Source organism: Oncorhynchus gorbuscha, unplaced genomic scaffold, assembly GCF_021184085.1.
Source record: "Oncorhynchus gorbuscha isolate QuinsamMale2020 ecotype Even-year unplaced genomic scaffold, OgorEven_v1.0 Un_scaffold_3153, whole genome shotgun sequence".
Classification (NCBI taxonomy): Eukaryota; Metazoa; Chordata; class Actinopteri; order Salmoniformes; family Salmonidae; genus Oncorhynchus; species Oncorhynchus gorbuscha.
In genome coordinates this window covers 22,070-49,151 of record NW_025747478.1, presented here as the reverse complement: position 1 = coordinate 49,151, position 27,082 = coordinate 22,070, and the positions used below count along the sequence as shown (strand labels likewise).

Here is a 27,082-nt window from a genome sequence, read left to right as displayed (position 1 = left end):
CCGTTTGGGACAAATACATGCATTGTTATATGTATTAGAATCATTGAAAGTTGAAGATGTTAGAAACTGATTCTAGTCCATTCCACTGCAGAACAACTGTTGGCTGATGTCCACGTGGAGGTTTTGAGTGAGTCTTAACTGAAGCGCTGATGTGGGCTTTTTAGTTTTTACTGTAGTTCAGTGTAGTGGCACAATGAGCTGTCAATCACGTAGAACAATGTATGTCTGAACCATTGACATTCACAGTACATTACACAACACATTTGCAAAAAAATCTCTTACGGTAGTGCCACTGTGCCAGTACAGTAACTTAACACTTGAACCAGTCTGATTGTGCTTGTCCACCCTGACTCCCACGTCCACCCTGACTCCCACGTCCACCCTGACTCCCACGTCCACCCTGACTCCCACGTCCACCCTGACTCCCACGTCCACCCTGACTCCCACGTCCACCCTGGCTCCCACGTCCACCCTGGCTCCCACGTCCACCCTGGCTCCACCCTGACTTCCACGTCCACCCTGGCTCCACCCTGACTTCCACGTCCACCCTGGCTCCACCCTGACTCCACCGTCCACCCTGACTCCACCCTGACTTCCACGTCCACCCTGGCTCCACCCTGACTCCACCGTCCACCCTGACTCCACCCTGACTCCACCGTCCACCCTGACTCTACCCTGACTCCACCATGACTCCACCGTCCACCCCGGCTCCCACGTCCACCCTGGCTCCACCCCGACTCCCACGTCCACCCTGGCTCCACCCCGACTCCCACGTCCACCCTGGCTCCACCCCGACTCCCACGTCCACCCTGGCTCCACCCCGACTCCCACGTCCACCCTGGGTCCACACCGACTCCCACGTCCACCCTGGGTCCACCCTGGCTCCACCCCGACTCCCACGTCCACCCTGACTCCCACGTCCACCCTGGGTCCACCCTGACTCCCACGTCCACCCTGGCTCCACCCCGACTCCCACGTCCACCCTGACTCCCACGTCCACCCTGGCTCCACCCCGACTCCCACGTCCACCCTGGCTCCACCCCGACTCCCACGTCCACCCTGACTCCCACGTCCACCCTGGGTCCACCCCGACTCCCACGTTCACCCTGACTCCCACGTCCACCCTGGCTCCACCCCGACTCCCACGTCCACCCCGACTCCCAAGTCCAACCTGGCTCCACCCCGACTCCCACGTCCACCCCAACTCCCACGTCCACCCCGACTCCCACGTCCACCCTGGCTCCACCCTGACTCCACCGTCCACCCTGGCTCCACCGTCCACCCTGGCTCCACCCTGACTCCATCGTCACCCTGACTCCACCCTGACTCCACCGTCCACCCTGACTCCACCGTCCACCCTGACTCCACCGTCCACCCTGACTCCACCCTGACTCCACCGTCCACCCTGGCTCCACCCTGACTCCACCGTCCACCCTGACTCCACCGTCCACCCTGACTCCACCGTCCACCCTGACTCCACCGTCCACCCTGACTCCACCCTGACTCCACCGTCCACCCTGACTCCACCGTCCACCCTGACTCCACCCTGACTCCCACGTCCACCCTGACTCCACCGTCCACCCTGACTCCCACGTCCACCCTGACTCCCACGTCCACCCTGGGTTCACCCTGGCTCCACCATTCACCCTGACTCCACCGTCCACCCTGACTCCACCCTGACTCCACCGTCCACCCTGACTCCACCGTCCACCCTGACTCCACCCTGACTCCACCGTCCACTCCCATGTCCACCCTGACTCCACCCTGACTCCCACGTCCACCCTGACTCCACCGTCCACCCTGACTCCCACGTCCACCCTGACTCCCACGTCCACCCTAGCTCCACCCCGACTCCACCGTCCACCCTGGCTCCACCCCGACTCCCACGTCCACCCTGGCTCCACCCCGACTCCCACGTCCACCCTGACTCCACCGTCCACCCTGGCTCCACCCCGACTCCACCGTCCACCCTGGCTCCACCCCGACTCCCACGTCCACCCTGGCTCCACCCCGACTCCCACGTCCACCCTGACTCCACCGTCCACCCTGGCTCCACCCCGACTCCACCGTCCACCCTGGCTCCACCCCGACTCCACCGTCCACCCTGTCTCCACCCCGACTCCACCGTCCACCCTGGCTCCACCCCGACTCCACCGTCCACCCTGACTCCACCGTCCACCCTGACTCCACCGTCCACCCTGACTCCACCGTCCACCCTGACTCCACCATCCACCCTGACTCCACCGTCCACCCTGGCTCCCACGTCCACCCTGGCTCCACCCCGACTCCACCGTCCACCCTGGCTCCACCCCGACTCCCACATCCACCCTGACTCCCACGTCCACCCTGGCTCCACCGTCCACCCTGGCTCCACCCTGACTCCACCCTGGCTCCACCCTGACTCCACCTTCCACCCTGACTCCACCGTCCACCCTGGCTCCACCCTGACTCCACCGTCCACCCTGACTCCACCGTCCACCCTGACTCCACCGTCCACCCTGACTCCACCGTCCACCCTGACTCCACCGTCCACCCTGACTCCACCGTCCACCCTGACTCCACCGTCCACCCTGACTCCACCGTCCACCCTGACTCCACCGTCCACCCTGACTCCACCGTCCACCCTGGCTCCACCCTGACTCCACGGTCCACCCTGGCTCCACTCTGACTCCACGGTCCACCCTGACTCCACTGTCCACCCTGACTCCACTGTCCACCCTGACTCCACTGTCCACCCTGACTCCACTGTCCACCCTGACTCCACCGTCCACCCTGACTCCACCGTCCACCCTGACTCCACCGTCCACCCTGACTCCACCGTCCACCCTGACTCCACCCTGACTCCACTGTCCACCCTGACTCCACTGTCCACCCTGACTCCACTGTCCACCCTGACTCCACTGTCCACCCTGACTCCACTGTCCACCCTGACTCCACTGTCCACCCTGACTCCACTGTCCACCCTGACTCCACCGTCCACCCTGACTCCACCGTCTACCCTGACTCCACCGTCTACCCTGACTCCACCGTCTACCCTGACTCCACCGTCTACCCTGACTCCACCGTCTACCCTGACTCCACCGTCTACCCTGACTCCACCGTCTACCCTGACTCCACCGTCTACCCTGACTCCACCGTCCACCCTGACTCCACCGTCCACCCTGACTCTACCCTGACTCCACCGTCCACCCTGACTCCACCCTGACTCCACCGTCCACCCTGACTCCACCCTGACTCCACCGTCCACCCTGACTCCACCCTGACTCCACCGTCCACCCTGACTCCACCCTGACTCCACCGTCCACCCTGACTCCACCCTGACTCCACCGTCCACCCTGACTCCACCCTGACTCCACCGTCCACCCTGACTCCACCCTGACTCCACCGTCCACCCTGACTCCACCCTGACTCCACAATCCACCCTGACTCTACATCCACCCTGACTCCACCCTGACTCCACCGTCCACCCTGACTCCACCGTCCACCCTGACTCCACCGTCCACCCTGACTCCACCCCGACTCCCACGTCCAGCTGTTCTCTTTCTTTCTCTCTTGCCTCTCTCTCCCTTCCCTCTATTTGTCTTTGCTAACTGACTGAAATGTATTGTAAATATTTAGGGTGTGTGTATTATATTCATCAGGGATGCCCATTAGCTGTTGCCAAGGCAGCTACTCTTCCTGCGGTCCGAACACATTAAGGCACTTGCGTCACTTCCAACTTTGTGGCAACAGTTTGGGGTGGGTATGTGTGTTCGTGCGTGTCCTCCGCCTGGCCCACAGATGTTCCTTCCTTCTTGACATCCCAAAACCATGTATTAGGCTATTTATTCAGTGAAACATTGGAGAGGAATTGCTCAGCGGCGAGTGGTTAGCCATGTTAATTAATCAGGTACAGTACTGGAGCTCATGTCACAAGCCTTTGGGTTTTTACACACTGGGCTGACAGAAAGCGAGAGAGACACACACACACCATGTAGGACTCAAACGGTTCCATGTGTGTTGGGAGTGGTTGTGGTCAGTCCCAGGGAGCTAGCTCTGAGGAGTTTCTCTTTACATCTTTACACTGGTCATGAACACGCAGCGTAAAATAATTTCTCCTTCATGTCCTGCTGCTGATTTCCCCCCCAGGTTCACTGTAAAAAGTCCTACAGTACAGTTGTGGGGGAGCCGAACTCATGTCTCTCATTACTTCCTGGATCACAAGCAGCAATCTTGTTACCCTGTCAGTGTCCCGGGGTTGACTTCTCACTCAGTTAAGCTTAAAGGGAAATTCTGCCACCAGGATCTGTGAAAACAGCAGCTTTCTATAATCTGGTTAAAAACATAATAAGAATGGTCCTAAAAAAAATGCTTCTCTGTGACAGGTAGGATTAAAAGTAAAAAACAATGATTTCTTAGCCCAAACAAGTTTTTTGTTTGTTTGAACTTTTTGCTGTTTTCTACAAAATGTAAATGTGCCGTTTTCACATATGTTGACACTGGTATTGTGCCGGGGATGAACCTCATGAAAGTGAGGTTGTAAAGTGGTGGAATTGCCCTTAACAGCGAAGTTCCATTCAAAATAAAATTGAACATGTTTTGTGTCGTTCCTCAACGTCCCAGAGTTATTAACATGTGCATTGACACTGTCCTTGTGTCTTACAGGTGTGGAGGAGATCTCTCTGTCTGAGCTGGAGCTGAAGGACAAATGGGAGCAGTCTCTGGGGCCACAGTACGATGTTCTGGTGAGATTCTAACTGACAGCAGGAAATTAACATATGGACAGAATACCAACACACCATAGACAAGCTCAGAGAAATCAGTCATGTCAATCAGTAACAGTTTGATTTGATATCAAGCAAGGTTTGATCATCCCATAGGGAAGGAATTATATAATTAAGCAATAAGCTACGAGGGGTTGTGGTATATGGCCAAATATACCACAGCTAACATGCTGACCAGACCGCTTGCACAACCGCTATCATACGCATGTTGATTTTGTCCACCCACACCAGACGCGATCAAGACCCATGTTCCTATATTAAAATCAACTCTGAACCAACTTTATTCATTTCCGTCAATTTAGCTAGCTAGCTTGCTGCTGCTAACTAATTTGTCCTGGGATATAAACATTGGGTTGTTATTTTACATGAAATGCACAAGGTCCTCTACTCCGACAATTAATCCACAGATAAAAAGGTAAACCGAGCCTGTTTCTAGTAATCTTTCTTCCTTCAGGCTTTTTGGGATTTTATATGATGGTTGCAACCAACTTTAAGGTGCATCACCACCACCAACTGGACTGGAGTGTAAACCTTAGTTCGTCTTTCAATCACCCACGTGGGTATATGCTCCTAAAATACAATGAGGAGATGGGAGAGGCAGGACTTGCAGCGTGTCAAGCGTCACAAATAAAACCACTATTTTAGCGCCTGGCTACGCAGATGCTTGTGATCAGTGTGGGTGCAATGATTGAATAACATGTATGTGTACATTTATTTTGCCATGCTTATGTACGCGTCAGCATGTAAGGGCTGTCCTTGACGCGGATACAGCCTGTTGCTGTGGTATATTGGTCATATACCACAAATTATTGCTATTATAAACTGGTTACCAATGTAATTAAAACAGTAAAAATAAATGTTTTGTCAGCCAATCAGCATTCAGGGCTCAAACCACCCAGTTTATAATGACCATTGTTTGTGTGTTTTCCCTCCCAGGTGGTTGAACTGGACCCTGTTATTGAAGATGATGCTGAACTACAGAATTACTCCAAGGTGACCACCAGTTACCATAAAATATTGGAGCTTAATGCTTATGCCACACAGTTCCCTTTGACAAAACGTCCCCAGTTATCACAGGGATGTTAAAGAATGGCGCCGGAGGGGGATGACTGCCATTTACGGGCTCCCAACCAACTGTGCTATTTTGTGTGTTTTCTCACGTTGTTTGTAACTTATTTTGTACATAATGTTGCTGCTACCGTCTCTTATGACCGAGAAGAGCTTCTGGACATCAGAACGGCGATTACTCACCTCGAACTGGATGAAGATTTTTTCCTTTAATGAGTCTAAAGCAAAGGACATACTGTTTCTCCGAGACCAGGCCCAAATCCCCATCATTCGCATGAAGAACATACTGAGGTACAGGGGGTGGAGATCGATGTGCCTTGTGAAAATTTGTTGGTGAGTGGGTAAGAATAAACTGGATGAGGTCCGTTCGAGACCATCCTACCAGCGGGACATTAAAATTGTGATATCTGATGTTTTGTCGTGGCTGAATGACGATACGGATAATATGGCTGGGTTTTCCATGCACTGGCAGGACAGAACTGCTACGTCCGGTAAGACGAGGTGTGTCTATTTGTCAATAACAGCTGGTGCGCGATGTCTAATATTAAGCCTTGAGGTATTGCTTGCCTGAGGTAGAGTACCTCATGATAAGCTCGGTTTGTTATTTTGGATTAAAACAAAACCACTATTCATTAAATACGAATACCTAACTTGTTTTTGCGTGGATTCCACGAAGCGGTTAGCTTTTCACAGCTAGGACCGCAATTTTTTTGTCCCAGAATCCTGCTTAACAGACAGGTTGAAAGCCTGCTTGACAGAGACGCTACGCTGCCATCAAGCTAACTAAGTTGCTACCAGATGAGTTTAGCAATGGAGCCCTCTTTGTCTGGAGAAATAAATCAACGGTTCCTGCGCTGTAGGAGCTGTATCTACTACGCTTTGTTTCGGGACAAACCGGATCACTCAGAGTTCCGATGTGGCAATTGTTTGCTTGCCGAGGATTATAGGCTTGAGGTTGCTTCCTTGATCACGCAGACATGAAGGGTAGCTCTGAACAGTTGAAACTGGATTTTAAAGAGCTGATTGACTCTCTGCTAGACCCATCTGGCCCTGTTCCCTCTCCGAATCATGGCATTAAATGCTTAAGCAGGATTCTTTCTCTTCACAACTGGCTATGTGATTACTGCAGCCCAATGGGTATAACTTTTGTTGACAATTTCAATACCTTTTGGAAACAAAACATGTTTTATAAGGAGGATAGGATCCACCCAAATCATTTGGGTTCCTGGATCCTTTCACAGCATTATAAGGCTGCATTGAGACAATGATTTATCAATGACCCAAGCCCAGCTCAGCTCATCCCTACCATTGTGACGTGGAGTTGTCATAATGCTTCAGCAAATGTACATTACACCAGAGGCGTTGGTAGACACAATCTTCCCAGTAACGCAATGAAAACAAGTAAGCATCCCTGACGAAAAGTGCTCACAATAGCCCACTTTAACATGAGAGGCTTAAGAAACGAGGTTCATGAAATCAATAATTTGCTAGACTTCAGTGTGGCTTTTGACATTATCGAGCATAGTCTGCTGCTGGAAAAATGTATGTGTAGGCTTTACACCCTCTGCAATATTGTGGATAAAGAGTTACCTGTCTAACAGAACACAGAGGATGCTATTTAATGGAACATAATCCAGGTAGAATCAGTTATTCCCCAGGGCAGCTGTCTAGGCCCCTTAGTTTTTTCAATATTTACTAATGACATGCCACTGGCTTTGAGCATTATTTCAAATAAAATGTTATTTGTCACATGTGGCGAATACAGGATGTGTAGACTTTACCCTGAAATGCTTACTTGCAATCCCTTAACCAACAGTGCAGTTCAATAAAGAGTTAAGAAAATATTTACCAAATAAACTAAAGTAAGTAAGCATTTCACAGTAAGGTCTACTACACCTGTTATATTCGGGCGCATTTGATTAGATGATAAAGTATTCTATTTTTTAAATCCTAGCTACTACCCATCCACACCATGCGTCTGGGGGTGGAGTTGGACTCGTTTGACGGCCACCACTACATCTCCTCTGTGGCCCCAGAAGGTCCTGTGGCCAAACACGGCCTCCTGAGACCAGAGGACGAACTACTAGAGGTACTGGACAGGCATCGAACAACACACTGCATCGAACAACAACACACCGCATCGAACAACAACACACCGCATCGAAACAACAACACACCGCATCGAACAACAACACACCGCATCGAAACAACAACACACCGCATCGAAACAACAACACACCGCATCGAACAACAACACACCCATCGAACAACAACACACCGCATCGAAACAACAACACACCGCATCGAAACAACAACACACCGCATCGAAACAACAACACACCGCATCGAAACAACAACACACCGTATCGAAACAACAACACACCGCATCGAAACAACAACACACCGCATCGAAACAACAACACACCGCATCGAAACAACAACACACCGCATCGATCAACAACACACCGCATCGATCAACAACACACCGCATCGATCAACAACACACCGCATCGATCAACAACACACCGCATCGATCAACAACACACCGCATCGATCAACAACACACCGCATCGATCAACAACACACCGCATCGATCAACAACACACCGCATCGATCAACAACACACCGCATCGATCAACAACACACCGCATCGATCAACAACACACCGCATCGAAACAACAACACACCGCATCGAAACAACAACACACCGCATCGAAACAACAACACACCGCATCGAAACAACAACACACCGCATCGAAACAACAACACACCGCATCGAAACAACAACACACCGCATCGAACAACAACACACCGCATCGAACAACAACACACCGCATCGAACAACAACACACCGCATCGAACAATAACACACCGCATCGAAACAACAACACACCGCATCGAAACAACAACACACCGCATCGAAACAACAACACACCGCATCGAAACAACAACACACCGCATCGAAACAACAACACACCGCATCGAAACAACAACACACCGCATCGAAACAACAACACACCATATCGAACAACACACCATATCGAACAACACACCATATCGAACAACACACCACATCGAACAACACACCACATCGGACAACAACACACCGCATCGAACAACAACACACCACACAACATTTTCCTTGTCTAAAGGCATACAAAGTAACCAAACCATGACATTTAAAATTAGATGGGATGTAGCATAAAGATCCGGAAGTGATAGAAAACCCGTGATCTGTCAGTCATAATGCACTGGTTATACATACAGTCTTTACCTGGCAGAACCTCTAGATTATGGTAGCACACATCTAATGTGTCATAACTTCAAATCATTTCCTTGAGCCTGTCCAATGACCTTGGTGGTCAGGGTTAGTTAGACCCGTGTCTAATGTACTACAGGGGAACTCTGGGCTGTAGTATTTTCTGTTGTTCATTGGCTTTTTTAGGTGTGTGTGTTTGTCTATGTGAGTGTGTGGTTGGGGGAGTGTTTATGTGTGGGTACATACTCCTGTGAAGAGGGGTTAGCAGGCTAACCGAGGCCATATGTACGTCAGACCCCTGCCTCCCTCGCCCCCTCCGTGCCACCCCCTGCGCACCCCTACCCCTCTTCCTGCCCCGCTCCCCTCCCTGGCACGGCTTGGTGCAGATTCACCACTGTGCCCTCAGCCTGTTGCTGTTGGCAGTCGTGGCAGAAGCAACCACCATGGTACTGTCGCACAGGACAGGAATACTCTGTGAGGAGAGGAGAGGAGAGCGAGGAGGGAGGTTAGTTTGTAGAGCTCCAAATGTATCGCTAGATTCATGTTTTAAATGCCCGGAGGTATAGCTCAATTTTATGTCAGGCTTCGTCACATCCCCAACCCTGCATACTAGTACACACACATTTGTCTGAGCCGCAGTCTCCCGGTAAGATGGCAGGCCCCTAAACCTTAGTAGAGGTGGCCAGGTCTCACCTACATCTCTGGGCAGATGGCACGGAGCAGCCAGCGTCAGCCGGGCTCTCCAGATGCTCCTGCACATCCCGCTCCATTAAACAGCAATCAAGAGGCCCAGCGGCTCCCTGAGTCCCCTCACTGAGAATAGGGCTGTACCACTGGGTTGGCCCCTCTGATCTCACACACACACGCGCGCACACACACATGCATGATCATGAGCACACACACAGGCGCGTGTACAGGCGCACACACGGGCGCAAGTACCAACACACACCCTCCTGCTGGCTACTATATCTCTCTTGGTTCACTTCATTAACAGTGAGAGAACCTTTGTTGGGAATTGTTGAAGTCACAAATTGACCTCCATTAGCTTCTGATGTCTTACACTACATGACCAGAAGTATGTGGACACCTGCTCGTCGAACCTCTCATTCCAAAATCATGGGCATTAACATGGAGTTGGTCCCCCCCCTGCTGCTATAACAGCCTCCACTTTTCTGGGATGCCTTTCCACTAGATGTTGGAACATTGCTGCGGAGACTTGTTTCCATTCAGCGACAAGAGCATTAGTGAGGTCGGACACTGATGTTGCGCGATTAGGCCTGGCTTGCAGTCGGCATTCCAATTCATCTTCGATGGGGTTGAGGTGAGGGCTCTCTGCAGGCCAATCAAGTTCTTCCACACCGATCTCGACAAAACATTTCTGTATGGACCTTGCTTTGTGCATGGGGGCATTGTCATGCTGAAAGAGGAAAGGGCCTTCCTCAAACAATTGTCACAAAGTTGGAAACACAGAATTGTCTAGAATGTCATTGTATGCTGTAGTGTTAAGATGACAGCTTTGCACACTCTTGGCTTTCTCTCATCCTAGAACTCCTTCAAGACTGTTGGAAAAGCATTCCATGTGAAGCTGGTTGAGAGAATGCCAAGAGTGTGCAAAGCTTCCATCAAGGCAAAGGGTGGCTAAAATCTAAAATATATTTGGATTTGTTTAACACTTTTTTTGGTTACTACAGGATTCACTATTACTATATACTACTATGTCTTCACTATTATTCTGTGTCCAAACTTTTTGAATTGTACTATATAGTGTATCTTCCCTTTTGAAGCTGGTCACCAGTGTATTTACTCTAAGTGAATTGTGTGTGTATGTGTGTGTGTGTGTGCGCACACTGTGCAGGTGAATGGCTTGCTTTTCTGTGTGTCTGCCTTGTGCAGGAGATAGAACACCTCTGTGTGTTATTGTGTTCATGATAACTTAAGGGAATGTCCTGTACGCTACGTGTGAATTGTGTTTGTGTCGCTGAACGTGCTTTTACTTGTATCTCTGTCTACAGGTAAACGCGGTGCAGCTGTACGGCATGTCGAGGCGCGAGGCGGTGGCGTTCCTTCGTGAGGTTCCCCCTCCCTTCACCCTAGTGTGCTGCAGAAACCTGACAGAGGAGAACTCAGACTACCAGCATGACCGGGACGATAAGTGGCGCTTGCCCAGCACTGCTGCCAGCCTCTCTGAGGTCAGGACACACATTCAGATGGTCACACACGTGCACATACACACGCTCACATATGTAAGCATGCACACACATGTACACACACGCATGCGTATGATAGCCATGCTGCATGTCCTTCTAGATGGAAGCCAAGCTGTCTTCTGTATGGGTTAGTCAGGCATACCGCCGAGACCCTACTGGTGACCAGCTTCAGGTATGCTACTCTATAATTTCACTGCAGTGCTGACACTTACTGGACAGCTTACTGTGTGTAACATAGCCAATGACGGTTGCCAGGTGACAGTCTGTGTTGTAGCATGATGTACTGCAGTACAAGACATATCTGTTTTTATCTGGTAAAGATGTTCTGGAATCTAAAATATCCTGTCTTAACCGTGTTCATTTTTCACCCAGCAGGACCGAGCCACCCTAAAGGAGATCTCAGAGGAGGACCGAGCCACCCTGAAGGAGATCTCAGAGGAGGACCGAGCCACCCTGAAGGAGATCTCAGAGGAGGACCAAGCCACCCTGAAGGAGATCACAGAGGAGGAGCAAGTGCCCACATGGAATGAAGAGGGAGAGCTGGCTCTGTGGTCCCCAGACATCCAGTTGTTGGAGCTGGAGAAGAGAGAGAGAGGCCTGGGCTTCAGCATACAAGACTACCAGGTAGGGAGAGAGAGGCCTGGGCTTCAGCATCCTAGACTACCAGGTAGGGAGAGAGAGAGAGAGAGAGGCCTGGGCTTCAGCATCCTAGACTACCAGGTAGGGAGAGAGAGAGGCCTGGACTTCAGCATCCTAGACTACCAGGTAGGGAGAGAGACGCCTGGGCTTCAGCATCCTAGACTACCAGGTAGGGAGAGAGAGACGCATGGGCTTGAAAAGTTGAAACAGAATAGGAAAACAAGCGCGTTTTATTGTCGTCCCTCCCTATTTTTCATTTTGGTGCCTAATCAACACGCCCCGACCAAAGCCTTCCCCCTCGGCAGGTTCTCTTCAGGGATTGGGGGATGCAACAGGAGGAGGGAAAATAAGCTAATGAAATTCCGCTTGTCTTTTCTCCTATAGTCCGATCGGAAAAGGAAGTATGCACGACCTTGTCACATGTCATCGAGTAAGGGACAACAAAAGGAAACAGTCTGTAGTTGTGCTTGGCAAGGGGCCGCGGTGTTGCCTGGAGCTGGGCCAACTGGAGCTGGGCCAACCGCCCAACATCACACACGTCAGACACAGGCACCCAGCTCCATATCAGTTCATTGTGACTGGAAACTTTTTGCCCCCTTTCTGATTTTCTCTATTTTTGCATATTTTTGATTCTGAATGTTATCAGATCTTCAACCAAAACCTATTAGATAAATGGAACCTGAGTTTATTTGTAAAGATAAGTATACTTCATTTAAAATAAATCATTTCTTAATAAATTAAATAAGTATTTAATTGTTGTTATTTGTTCACTCAGGTTCCTTTTACCTAATATTAGATTTAGGTTGAAGATCTGGCAAAACATTTGGTATAATAAAAAAAAAATGAAAAGTAGAGAAAATTATAAAGGGGCAAGTACTTTTCAAAACAACAACAACAACTAACAATACAAACAGAACACTCACCTGCTAACAATACAAACAGAACACTCACCTGCTAACAATACAAAACAGAACACTCGCCCGCTAACGATACAAACGGAGCACTCGCCCGCTAACGATACAAACGGAGCACTCGCCCGCTAACGATACAAACGGAGCACTCGCCCGCTAACGATACAAACGGAGCACTCGCCCGCTAACGATACAAACGGAGCACTCGCCCGCTAACGATACAAACGGAGCACTCGCCCGCTAACGATACAAACGGAACACTCGCCCGCTAACGATACAAACGGAACACTCGCCCGCTAACGATACAAACGGAACACTCGCCCGCTAACGATACAAACGGAACACTCGCCCGCTAACGATACAAACGGAGCACTCGCCCGCTAACGATACAAACGGAGCACTCGCCCGCTAACGATACAAACGGAGCACTCGCCCGCTAACGATACAAACGGAGCACTCGCCCGCTAACGATACAAACGGAGCACTCGCCCGCTAACGATACAAACGGAACACTCGCCCGCTAACGATACTGGTCATACGGTTCCGAGGAGCGAGTGGTCGCATCTGCACGTCTGCACGTCGCTCCAACGGGTAGTATAACTTTTTCATTATATTTCATTATATCACAACGGTTTGATTTGTCTTATCTTAGCAATTTCTTCTCAGCTAGCTACATAGCCGTCTTTGTATCAAAAGATAATTGCGTAATTATCGTATTTCGCCGTCCTAACGTAGTCTTCACTAGTCTTCACTAGCCAGCTAGCTAACGTCCACTGATTAGCTGCACTGGAGAAACTGTTACACTCAACTGAACGACTTGATTAGTTTAGTGTCAGCTAGCTACATAGCTGTCTTTGCTGTCTTCGTATCATCGTATCCAAGATAATTGTGTTGTTTAGGTTTAGAGTGTGTAGTCTTAGAGTGATTATCTTAATTTACCGAGGTTAGCTAGCCAGCTATTTGTCGTCCTTAACGTAGGTGACTCTGCTAGCTAGCCAACAGCTAGCCAACGCTAGCCAACGTCTTCTGTATAGAACTCAACTACCCGGTCGCATTCACAGGTTGTATCACATTTTCACTTCATTTTCATTACAGTACAACGGTTTGATTTGTTTGATCGTAGCTAGCTACTTAGCTAGCTACATAGCCGTCTTTGTATCAAAGATAATTGTGTAGTCTAGAGCGATTTTCTAGGTTCGCTAGCCATCTATTGTCGTTCTTTTAACGCAACGTAACGTAAACAACACTGCTAGCTAGCCTGCTAGCCCCGAATAGCAACACTGCAGAAACTATTACACTCAACGGAACGACTTGATTAGTGTAGTGTCAACAACGCACCCGCTGCCAGCTGGCCTACTTCAGCAGTACTGTATCATTTTAATCATTTTAGTCAATAAGATTCTTGCTACGTAGCTTAACTTTCTGAACATTCGAGACGTGTAGTCCACTTGTCATTCCAATCTCCTTTGCATTAGCGTAGCCTCTTCTGTAGCCTGTCAACTATGTGTCGGTTTATCCCTGTTCTCTCCCTCTGCACAGACCATACAAACGCTCCTCACCGCGTGGCCGCGCCACCCTACTCTGGTGGTCCCAGCGCGCACGACCCACGTGGAGTTCCAGGTCTCCGGTAGCCTCTGGAACTGCCAATCTGCGGTCAACAAGGCAGAGTTCATCTCAGCCCATGCCTCCCTCCAGTCCCTCGACTTCTTGGCCCTGACGGAAACATGGATCACCACAGACAACACTGCTACTCCTACTGCTCTCTCTTCGTCCGCCCACGTGTTCTCGCACACCCCGAGAGCGTCTGGTCAGCGGGGTGGTGGCACCGGGATCCTCATCTCTCCCAAGTGGTCATTCTCTCTTTCTCCCCTTACCCATCTGTCTATCGCCTCCTTTGAATTCCATGCTGTCACAGTCACTAGCCCTTTCAAGCTTAACATCCTTATCATTTATCGCCCTCCAGGTTCCCTCGGAGAGTTCATCAATGAGCTTGATGCCTTGATAAGCTCCTTTCCTGAGGACGGCTCACCTCTCACAGTTCTGGGCGACTTTAACCTCCCCACGTCTACCTTTGACTCTTTCCTCTCTGCCTCCTTCTTTCCACTCCTCTCCTCTTTTGACCTCACCCTCTCACCTTCCCCCTACTCACAAGGCAGGCAATACGCTCGACCTCATCTTTACTAGATGCTGTTCTTCCACTAACCTCATTGCAACTCCCCTCCAAGTCTCCGACCACTGCCTTGTATCCTTTTCCCTCTCGCTCTCATCCAACACCTCCCACACTGCTCCTACTCGGATGGTATCGCGCCGTCCCAACCTTCGCTCTCTCTCCCCGCTACTCTCTCCTCTTCCATCCTATCATCTCTTCCCTCCGCTCAAACCTTCTCCCACCTATCTCCTGATTCTGCCTCCTCAACCCTCCTCTCCTCCCTCTCTGCATCCCTTGACTCTCTATGTCCCCTATCCTCCAGGCCGGCTCGGTCCTCCCCTCCCGCTCCGTGGCTCGATGACTCATTGCGAGCTCACAGAACAGGGCTCCGGGCAGCCGAGCGGAAATGGAGGAAAACTCGCCTCCCTGCGGACCTGGCATCCTTTCACTCCCTCCTCTCTACATTTTCCTCCTCTGTCTCTGCTGCTAAAGCCACTTTCTACCACGCTAAATTCCAAGCTTCTGCCTCTAACCCTAGGAAGCTCTTTGCCACCTTCTCCTCCCTCCTGAATCCTCCGCCCCCCTCCCCCCCTCCTCCCTCTCTGCAGATGACTTCGTCAACCATTTTGAAAAGAAGGTCGACGACATCCGATCCTCGTTTGCTAAGTCAAACGACACCGCTGGTTCTGCTCACACTGCCCTACCCTATGCTCTGACCTCTTTCTCCCCCTCTCTCCAGATGAAATCTCGCGTCTTGTGACGGCCGGCCGCCCAACAACCTGCCCGCTTGACCCTATCCCCTCCTCTCTTCTCCAGACCATTTCCGGAGACCTTCTCCCTTACCTCACCTCGCTCATCAACTCATCCCTGACCGTTGGCTACGTCCCTTCCGTCTTCAAGAGAGCGAGAGTTGCACCCCTTCTGAAAAAACCTACACTCGATCCCTCCGATGTCAACAATTACAGACCAGTATCCCTTCTTTCTTTTCTCTCCAAAACTCTTGAACGTGCCGTCCTTGGCCAGCTCTCCCGCTATCTCTCTCTGAATGACCTTCTTGATCCAAATCAGTCAGGTTTCAAGACTAGTCATTCAACTGAGACTGCTCTCCTCTGTATCACGGAGGCGCTCCGCACTGCTAAAGCTAACTCTCTCTCCTCTGCTCTCATCCTTCTAGATCTATCGGCTGCCTTCGATACTGTGAACCATCAGATCCTCCTCTCCACCCTCTCCGAGTTGGGCATCTCCGGCGCGGCCCACGCTTGGATTGCGTCCTACCTGACAGGTCGCTCCTACCAGGTGGCGTGGCGAGAATCTGTCTCCTCACCACGCGCTCTCACCACTGGTGTCCCCCAGGGCTCTGTTCTTGGCCCTCTCCTATTCTCGCTATACACCAAGTCACTTGGCTCTGTCATAACCTCACATGGTCTCTCTTATCATTGCTATGCAGACGACACACAATTAATCTTCTCCTTTCCCCCTTCTGATGACCAGGTGGCGAATCGCATCTCTGCATGTCTGGCAGACATATCAGTGTGGATGACGGATCACCACCTCAAGCTGAACCTCGGCAAGACGGAGCTGCTCTTCCTCCCGGGAAGGACTGCCCGTTCCATGATCTCGCCATCACGGTTGACAACTCCACTGTGTCCTCCTCCCAGAGCGCCAAGAACCTTGGTGTGATCCTGGACAACACCCTGTCGTTCTCAACTAACATCAAGGCGGTGGCCCGTTCCTGTAGGTTCATGCTCTACAACATCCGCAGAGTACGACCCTGCCTCACACAGGAAGCGGCGCAGGTCCTAATCCAGGCACTAGTCATCTCCCGTCTGGATTACTGCAACTCGCTGTTGGCTGGGCTCCCTGCCTGTGCCATTAAACCCCTTCAACTCATCCAGAACGCCGCAGCCCGTCTGGTGTTCAACCTTCCCAAGTTCTCTCACGTCACCCCGCTCCTCCGTTCTCTCCACTGGCTTCCAGTTGAAGCTCGCATCCGCTACAAGACCATGGTGCTTGCCTACGGAGCTGTGAGGGGAACGGCACCTCAGTACCTCCAGGCTCTGATCAGGCCCTACACCCAAACAAGGGCACTGCGTTCATCCACCTCTGGCCTGCTCGCCTCCCTACCACTGAGGAAGTACAGCTCCCGCTCAGCCCAGTCAAAACTGTTCGCTGCCCTGGCCCCCCAATGGTGGAACAAACTCCCTCACGACGCCAGGACAGCGGAGTCAATCACCACCTTCCGGAGACACCTGAAACCCCACCTCTTTAAGGAATACCTAGGATAGGTTAAGTAATCCCTCTCACCCCACCCCCCCTAAGTTTTAGATGCACTATTGTTAAGTGACTGTCCCACTGGATGTCATAAGGTGAATGCACCAATTTGTAAGTCGCTCTGGATAAGAGCGTCTGCTAAATGACTTAAATGTAATGTAAATGATACAAACGGAACACTCACCCGCTAACGATACAAACGGAACACTCGCCCGCTAACGATACAAACGGAACACTCGCCCGCTAACGATACAAACGGAACACTCGCCCGCTAACGATACAAACGGAACACTCGCCCGCTAACGATACAAACGGAACACTCGCCCGCTAACGATACAAACGGAACACTCGCCCGCTAACGATACAAACGGAACACTCGCCCGCTAACGATACAAACGGAACACTCGCCCGCTAACGATACAAACGGAACACTCGCCCGCTAACGATACAAACGGAACACTCGCCCGCTAACGATACAAACGGAACACTCGCCCGCTAACGATACAAACGGAACACTCGCCCGCTAACGATACAAACGGAACACTCGCCCGCTAACGATACAAACGGAACACTCGCCCGCTAACGATACAAACGGAACACTCGCCCGCTAACGATACAAACGGAACACTCGCCCGCTAACGATACAAACGGAACACTCGCCCGCTAACGATACAAACGGAACACTCGCCCGCTAACGATACAAACGGTGTCTTCATGTTGGCCACCATTGGCAGCAGAAAGGATGCATCGTTAACCTTTATTTCTTAGTGTTAAAATAAAAGTCACAACGAAAGTTAAGGCACATCATCACCTCATAACTATTACCAAGAGTCGTTCAGGAATGAGTGAAGTCAGAAAGAACGAAGTCGCTCACAAATGAACTAAAGGCAGAATCCATAGGACTACAGTGCCTTGGCCTAGTATTTGGTGTCACTATGTACCTCATCGTTGTGATTGTCTAGCTCTTTTTCTCATTGCTTTAGTTTGCAACAAGCTTGAAAACACAAAGACAACTGAAATACGCAGCATTGGAGAAATAGGACATTTAAAAAGTATTATTCATATTGTCCCAATTTCTATCATTTATAGATGGCATTGAACAGATAAGACAAGACACAAGATTAGATGAGAGATTCAAGGAAGATGGGAAAGATTGTTGTGAACAAGTCAGAATTGCAGAGGCTTTATATGAAGGGTTTAATGGATTGTTTGTGAATGTGTTATGGGGCCCCTTGTGTTTAAGAACAACTGTATCCTGGGGCCTTGAATCCTTAAATATAGGCATAGCTTCACCTCGAACACCTCTATTTCTACTCTCTCTCCCTCCTTTCCTACTCCACTCCTCTTCTCCTCCTTCCCTCTCTCCCTCCTTTCCTACTCTACTCCACTCCTCTTCTCCTCCTTCCCTCTCTCCCTCCTTTCCTACTCTACTCCACTCCTCTTCTCCTCCTTCCCTCTCTCCCTCTCCTCCTCCTTCACTCACTCTCTCCCTCCTCTCCTCCTTCCCTCTCTCCCTCCTCTCCTCCTCCAGCCCTCTCTCCCTCCTCTCCTCCTCCAGCCCTCTCTCCCTCCTCTCCTCCTCCAGCCCTCTCCCCCTCCTCTCCTCCTCCAGCCCTCTCCCCCTCCTTTCGTCCTCCAGTCCACTCTCCCTCCTCTCCTCCTCCACCGATCTCTCTCTCTCTCTCTCTCTTCTGTCCCTCTTGCCCTCCCCTCCTCCATTCCTCTCTCCCTCCTCTCCTCCATTCCTCTCTCCCTCCTCTCCTCCATTCCTCTCTCCCTCCTCTCCTCCTTCCCTCTCTCCCTCCTCTCCTCCTCCTTCCCTCTCTCCCTCCTCTCCTCCTCCAGCCCTCTCTCCCTCCTCTCCTCCTCCTTCCCTCTCTCCCTCCTCTCCTCCTCCTTCCCTCTCTCCCTCCTCTCCTCCTCCAGCCCTCTCTCCCTTGTTTCGTCCTCCAGTCCACTCCCCCTCCTCTCTTCATCCTCCGTCTGTCTCTCCCTCCTCTCCTCCTCCACCTCTCTCTCTCTCCTCCATTCCTCTCTCTCTCTCTCCTCCATTCTTCTATCCCTCCTCTCCTCCATTCCTCTCTCCTCCATTCCTCTCTCCCTCCTCTCCTCCTCCAGCCCTCTCTCCCTCCTTTCGTTCTCCAGTCCACTCTCCCTCCTCTCTTCATCCTCCGTCCGTCTCTCCTCCTCCACTGATCTCTCTCTCTCTCTCTCTCTCTCTCTTCCGTCCCTCTTGCCCTCCCCTCCTCCATTCCCCTCTCTCTCTCTCTCTCTCTCTGTTTCTCTCTCTCTTCCGTCCCTCTTGCCCTCCCCTCCTCCAGCCCTCTCTCCCTCCTTTCGTTCTCCAGTCCACTCTCCCTCCTCTCTTCATCCTCCGTCCGTCTCTCCTCCTCCACTGATCTCTCTCTCTCTTCCGTCCCTCTTGCCCTCCCCTCCTCCATTCCCCCCTCTCTCTCTCTCTCTCTCTGTTTCTCTCTCTCTTCCGTCCCTCTTGCCCTCCCCTCCTCCATTCCCTCCCCGTTCTCTCTCTCCTTCCCCGTTCTCTCTCTCGCGCTCTCCCCTTCCCAGTTCTTTCTCTCGCTCTCTCTCCTTCCCAGTTCTTTCTCTCGCTCTCTCTCCTTCCCAGTTCTCTCTCTCGCTCTCTCTCCTTCCCTGTTCTCTCTCTCGCTCTCTCCCCTTCCCTGTTCTCTCTCTCGCTCTCTCCCCTTCCCTGTTCTCTCTCTCTCTCTCGCTCTCTCTCCTTCCCTGTTCTCTCTCTCTCTCTCGCTCTCTCTCCTTCCCTGTTCTCTCTCTCTCTCGCTCTCTCTCCTTCCCTGTTCTCTCTCTCTCTCGCTCTCTCTCCTTCCCTGTTCTCTCTCTCGCTCTCTCTCTCTCCTTCCCTGTTCTCTCTCTCGCTCTCTCCCCTTCCCCGTTCTCTCTCTCCTTCCCCGTTCTTTCTCTCGCTCTCTCTCTCCTTCCCCGTTCTCTCTCTCGCTCTCTCTCCTTCCCCGTTCTCTCTCTCGCTTTCTCTCCTTCCCTGTTCTCTCTCTCTCTCTCGCTCTCTCTCCTTCCCCGTTCTCTCTCTCCTTCCCCGTTCTTTCTCTCGCTCTCTCTCCTTCCCTGTTCTCTCTCTCTCTCTCTCTCGCTCTCTCTCCTTCCCTGTTCTCTCTCTCTCTCTCCTTCCCTGTTCTCTCTCTCTCGCTCGCTCTCCTTCCCTGTTCTCTCTCTCGCTCTCTCTCCTTCCCCGTTCTTTCTCTCGCTCTCTCTCCTTCCCCGTTCTCTCTCTCCTTCCCCGTTCTCTCTCTCGCGCTCTCCCCTTCCCAGTTCTTTCTCTCGCTCTCTCTCCTTCCCAGTTCTCTCTCTCGCTCTCTCTCCTTCCCTGTTCTCTCTCTCGCTCTCTCTCCTTCCCTGTTCTCTCTCTCGCTCTCTCCCCTTCCCTGTTCTCTCTCTCTCTCTCGCTCTCTCTCCTTCCCTGTTCTCTCTCTCTCTCTCCTTCCCTGTTCTCTCTCTCTCTCTCGCTCTCTCTCCTTCCCTGTTCTCTCTCTCTCTCTCTCTCTCTCGCTCTCTCTCCTTCCCTGTTTTCTCTCTCTCTCGCTCTCTCTCCTTCCCTGTTCTCTCTCTCGCTCTCTCCCCTTCCCCGTTCTCTCTCTCCTTCCCCGTTCTTTCTCTCGCTCTCTCTCCTTCCCTGTTCTCTCTCTCTCTCTCCTTCCCCGTTCTCTCTCTCGCTCTCTCTCCTTCCCCGTTCTCTCTCTCGCTTTCTCTCCTTCCCTGTTCTCTCTCTCTCTCTCGCTCTCTCCCCTTCCCCGTTCTCTCTCTCCTTCCCCGTTCTTTCTCTCGCTCTCTCTCCTTCCCTGTTCTCTCTCTCTCTCTCCTTCCCCGTTCTCTCTCTCGCTCTCTCTCCTTCCCCGTTCTCTCTCTCGCTTTCTCTCCTTCCCTGTTCTCTCTCTCTCTCTCGCTCTCTCTCCTTCCCCGTTCTTTCTCTCGCTCTCGCTCCTTCCCTGTTCTCTCTCTCTCTCCTTCCCTGTTCTCTCTCTCTCTCTCCTTCCCCGTTCTCTCTCTCGCTCTCTCTCCTTCCCCGTTCTTTCTCTCGCTCTCTCTCCTTCCCTGTTCTCTCTCTCTCTCTCCTTCCCTGTTCTCTCTCTCTCTCTCCTTCCCTGTTCTTTCTCTCTCTCTCTCTCCTTCCCTGTTCTTTCTCTCTCTCTCTCTCCTTCCCTGTTCTCTCTCTCGCTCTCTCTCCTTCCCTGTTCTCTCTCTCTCTCGCTCTCTCTCCTTCCCTGTTCTCTCTCTCGCTCTCTCTCCTTCCCTGTTCTCTCTCTCGCTCTCTCCCCTTCCCCGTTCTCTCTCTCCTTCCCCGTTCTTTCTCTCGCTCTCTCTCCTTCCCTGTTCTCTCTCTCTCTCTCTCCTTCCCCGTTCTCTCTCTCGCTCTCTCTCCTTCCCCATTCTCTCTCTCGCTTTCTCTCCTTCCCTGTTCTCTCTCTCTCTCTCGCTCTCTCTCCTTCCCCTTCTCTCTCTCCTTCCCCGTTCTCTCTCTCGCTCTCTCTCCTTCCCCGTTCTTTCTCTCGCTCTCTCTCCTTCCCTGTTCTCTCTCTCTCTCCTTCCCCGTTCTCTCTCTCGCTCTCTCTCCTTCCCCGTTCTCTCTCGCTTTCTCTCCTTCCCTGTTCTCTCTCTCTCTCTCGCTCTCTCTCCTTCCCCGTTCTCTCTCTCCTTCCCCGTTCTCTCTCTCGCTCTCTCTCCTTCCCCGTTCTCTCTCTCCTTCCCCGTTCTCTCTCTCGCTCTCTCTCCTTCCCCGTTCTCTCTCTCGCTCTCTCTCCTTCCCCGTTCTTTCTCTCGCTCTCTCTCCTTCCCTGTTCTCTCTCTCTCTCTCCTTCCCTGTTCTTTCTCTCGCTCTCTCTCCTTCCCTGTTCTCTCTCTCGCTCTCTCTCCTTCCCTGTTCTCTCTCTCTCGCTCTCTCTCCTTCCCCGTTCTCTCTCTCCTTCCCCGTTCTCTCTCTTGCTCTCTCTCCTTCCCTGTTCTTTCTCGCTCTCTTCTAATCCATCTCTCACTGCAAGCCAAGGCAGGCTGCCCTGGGCGAGAGGGTGAATTGATTTTTCAGATCTGTATGAGTATCCGTTAGAGGCTTTAGGCTGATGAGACTGAATGGGATCCACTGTGCAGTCTGCAGCACCATTGTCTGTCGACACACTCTGGGCTGTAGTCTGCAGTACAGGAGGCTCTGTTTGTCTGTCTGCTGAACGAAGGTTGGGGTCAGCAGCAACAGACACATACACACAAATAATCACACAAACTATCCCCGCACAGTTCAATATAGTGCACAATACATTCAGCACACAATTTATGCCCCTAGGGCTATCGTTCGTTACGTGTTTAATTAGTACACACTGTTGTAAAAGGTTTTGCAACGGCATACGAAAATAAATGTTTCTTATTGGACGCTTTCCGTTTCCCAGGACAGTACAACTTCATTCTTTTAAATGTATGGAACGAACCTCATCATAGTGAGACGTCATGTCATATGGCATTACACCACGACCAGCGGCTGCATCCCGGACACTTCTGAGGTCATTCACTAGAAACATCACTCCGGGAGAAGCAGAAAGACCCAAATAACAGTGTCTAGCTTCGCTGAGACAGCATGTTACGGTTGTCGTAAGAACCGGGACCAAGGCGCAGCGGATATTGAGTTCCACATATTTATTCCAAAGTGAAACATAAGCCAAAATAATAAATCAAATAAACAAACAACGGAACGTGACTACGTGGTGGACAAACACAGAATAATATCCCACAAACACAGGTGGGAAAAATAGCTACTTAAATATGATCCCCAATTAGTGACAATCATTCACCAACATAGGAAACATAAACTGGAACACAACATAGAAATGATAAACTAGAAAACCCCTAGTCACGCCTGACCTACTACACCATAGAGAACCAAGGGCTCTCTATGGTCGGCGTGACACAGCAAGCGTGTTTTAAAGGCGTGACGGGGATCAGAGCTAACGATAGTGGGGAGGAGGGACCCCTCACCGGCACCTCTTAATGGAGATAAATGGCGGGGGGTGCGCTTTTCAAACGGCCGTTTGGCGCAGTGGGCCCAGGCTTAGTTTTACTTCAGTGGTATCAGGTTTGACCCAGCTCTTCTTACGACCCAGACATTTAAAAGTCCTTATTCTCTTGTTCTCCCCATTTATTTGACTGAGTGGCGTAATCCATGATGTCATAGGATTTCTTTCTCTGTAAAGGATCTTGATTGAGGACCCTGTGTGTGCGTGTGCGTGTGCGCGTGCGTGTGCGTGTGCAGCTGAAAGTGTGTGTTTTGCGTTCATTTGTTCAGTATCACTTGTTCCAATTAGGGATCAAAGGTCAACCTACTGTTTTGAAATCCTTTTACACACTATGACCTGTATGTTGTTGGCATTGGTCTGTTCATTTCTATATGATGCAGACATTGCAAAAGTGCACTTTGTAAATAATTCCATAGGACCAAATATTTGAGACAAAAGGGAAGCCCTTTGTAGTCTGTGACTAGAGCCAAATGTTGTGTCTCAAATGGCACCATTTCCCTATGTACTCCACTCCTTAGGGAATAGGGTGCCATTTGGGACTCAGACAAAATAACTGTACTTCAGACCTTGTCATAAACCAATGCTATGTTTAGTTTAGTTCTCCCTATATAAATCAGTGTGTGGCTATGTTCCCTTTGTTGGGACAAATGTACATTATCTATATGCCAAAATAAATCACTGGGAGAAGTAAGAAACAGAGAATTCAGTCTGAAACGGAATCCATTTTGAATTTTCGACCGGCAGTTGAAAAATAGCCTCACATGCACATCAATACAGCGTTTAGTTCAGGACAAACATAAATCATCCTCTGTATTTGTTATTACTTAATTATACAGTTTTTACTGTAGCTCCGGTAGATGTTATTTACGTGAGTGGTCGACTGGTAAATCGCTGAGTAAGTTAGAATGCACCAATTTGTAAGTCGCTCTGGATAAGAGCGTCTGCTAAATGACTTAAATGTAAATGTAGATTGAATTGGATGACGATGGACATTAAAACGCATTGCTAAGCAGATGGCTTCGTCACACACTGCAATGATAAACAGTAGTCCTAAGCACAGATCTAGGATCAGATAACCTAGCCCTAAAGTCTAGCCTTAACTTTTAGGTAGGAGGATTAGATCTGAACCTTGGTCAGTCGTTAGGGGCAGCTGCTACGTTATTAAGTGTGGCTGTCGGGATGTTATGAAACAGGTTCCCAGCATACACATATCAGGGATGTTGGAGGAGGTGTGCGTGTGTGTGCGTGTGTGTGTGTGTGTGTGTGTGTGTGTGTGTGTGTGTGTGTGTGTGTGTGTGTGTGTGTGTGTGTGTGTGTGTGTGTGTGTCTCCCTCTGTCTGTGTGTGTGTGTCTCCCTCTGTCTGTGTGTGTGTGTCTCCTTCTGTCTGTGTGTGTGTGTGTCTCCTTCTGTCTGTGTGTGTGTGTGTCTCCTTCTGTCTGTGTGTGTGTGTGTCTCCCTCTGTCTGTGTGTGTGTGTGTGTGTGTGTCTCCCTCTGTCTGTTTGTGTGTGTGTGTGTGTCTCCCTGTGTGTGTGTGTGTGTGTGTCTCCCTGTGTGTGTGTGTGTGTGTGTGTGTGTGTGTGTGTCCTGTGTGTGTGTGTGTGTGTGTGTGTGTGTGTGTGTGTGTGTGTGTGTGTGTGTGTCCCTCTGTCTGTGTGTGTGTGTGTCCCTCTGTCTGTGTGTGTGTGTGTGTGTGTGTGTGTGTGTGTGTGTGTGTGTGTGTGTGTGTGTGTGTGTGTGTGTGTGTGTGTGTGTGTGTGTGTGTGTGTCTCCCTCTGTCTGTGTGTGCCAGGGTTTCTGTCAGAAAGTGTTAATTTACTGGACATTAGACAAACCGTAAGCATTGGTTGCGTAACCTGATTAGGACATCCACCCACGGTGCTCAGAATGACAGAAGATTATTGTCTTTCATATTAACAGAACATGCAAGTCGAGGATGCAACAATTTGCAGTCCTTCCTACCCAATTCTGTTCCTATCCAATTCTGTTCCTATCCAATTCTGTTCCTACCCAATTCTGTTCCTACCCAATTCTGTTCCTACCCAATTCTGTTCCTACCCAATTCTGTTCCTACCCAATTCTGTTCCTACCCAATTCTGTTCCTACCCAATTCTGTTCCTACCCAATTCTGTTCCTATCCAATTCTGTTCCTATCCAATTCTGTTCCTATCCAATTCTGTTCCTATCCAATTCTGTTCCTACCCAATTCTGTTCCTACCCAATTCTGTTCCTACCCAATTCTGTTCCTACCCAATTCTGTTCCTACCCAATTCTGTTCCTACCCAATTCTGTTCCTACCCAATTCTGTTCCTATCCAATTCTGTTCCTATCCAATTCTGTTCCTATCCAATTCTGTTCCTACCCAATTGTGACTCCAATGCTTCCCACGGTTGAGTGTGATAAATCTAGCACCTGCTACCATACTCCGTTCAAAGGCACTTACAGCGCATTCGGAAAGTATTCAGACTCCTTGACTTTTTCCCACATTTTGTTACGTTACAGCCTTATTCTAAAATGGATGCAATTCTTTTTTTCAGTCATCAATCTATACACAATGCCCCATAAGAACAAAGCAAGAAAAAGTCTGCAGAGAACCTTCCCAAATACAGGTGTGCCAAGCTTAGAGCATCATTCCCCAAAAGACTAGAGGCTTTAATCTGCCAAAGGTGCCTCAACAAAGTAATGAATAAAGGGTCTGAATAAATATCTAAAAACATGTTTTTGCTTTGTTATTATGGAGTGTTGTGTGTAGATTGATGAGGGATTATTTAAAACGATTCAAATTCAATTAGAATGAGGCTGTAACATAACAAAATGTGGAACAAGTCAAGGGGTCTGAATCATTTCAGGATGCTCTGTAAATCTTTTGTCTTTCCCATTCACCCTCTGAATGGCACACAATCACAATCCATGTCTCAATTGTCTCGAGGCTTAACAGTCCTTCTTTAACCCGTCTCCTCCCCTTTATCTACACTGATTGAAGTGGATTTAACGTGTGGTATTAATATGGATTCATAGCTTTCCCCATGAATTTACCTGGTCTGTCATGGAAAGGGCCGTTGTTCCTAATGTTTTGTACACTGTGTCCTGTGGATTCACGCCCCTTAACTTTTTCCACATTTTGTTGTGTTACGGCCTGAATTTAAATGGATTTAAATTGAGATTGTGTATTGCCTCCCGAGTGGCGCAGTGGTTTAAGGCACTACAGATCCTGGTTCAATCCCAGGCTGTGTTGCAGCCAGCCGCGACCGGGTGACCCATGACGCGGCGCACAATTGGCCCAGCATCGTCCGGGTTACGGGAGGGTTTGGCCAGCCGGCTTATCCTTGTCCAATCGCATTCTAGCGACTCCTGTGGCGGGCCGGGGCGCAGTGCACGCTGACACGGTCGCCAGGTGTATGGTGTTTCCTCCAACACATTGGTGCGGTTGGCTTCCGGGTTAAGTGGGCATTGTGTCAAGAAGCAGTGTGGCTTGGCGGAGTTGTGTTTCAGAGGACGCACGGCTCTCGACCTTCGCCTCCGTACGGGAGTTGCAGCGATGGGACAAGACTTTAACTACCAATTGGATATCATGAAATTGGGTAGAAAAGGGGGATATTTAAATTTTAAAAAATACAAATACATTAACATATTTTTAAATAATTGATTGTGTCACTGGCCTACACACACAGGACATTGAAAGTTTCTGAGTGACCTAGTTACAGTTTTGACTGCTGTTGGCTTGAGAATCTATGACAAGACTTACAAAATGGCTAACGAGCAGTGATCA

General features: G+C 50.3%; 1 protein-coding gene across 1 annotated transcript in view; it reads left to right on the top strand.

The window, feature by feature from the left end:
- The first annotated feature begins 4,495 nt into the window (after positions 1–4,495).
- The window catches only part of LOC124027378 (inaD-like protein), a 42,758-nt gene continuing 20,171 nt past the window's right edge, over positions 4,496–27,082 (top strand). Inside the window, exons 1-7 of the mRNA XM_046339825.1 lie at positions 4,496–4,510; positions 4,605–4,724; positions 5,700–5,756; positions 7,786–7,920; positions 11,103–11,279; positions 11,398–11,469; positions 11,673–11,921. Coding sequence (XP_046195781.1) covers positions 4,496–4,510; positions 4,605–4,724; positions 5,700–5,756; positions 7,786–7,920; positions 11,103–11,279; positions 11,398–11,469; positions 11,673–11,921 — 825 coding nt within the window. The remainder of the gene's footprint in view (positions 4,511–4,604; positions 4,725–5,699; positions 5,757–7,785; positions 7,921–11,102; positions 11,280–11,397; positions 11,470–11,672; positions 11,922–27,082) is intronic.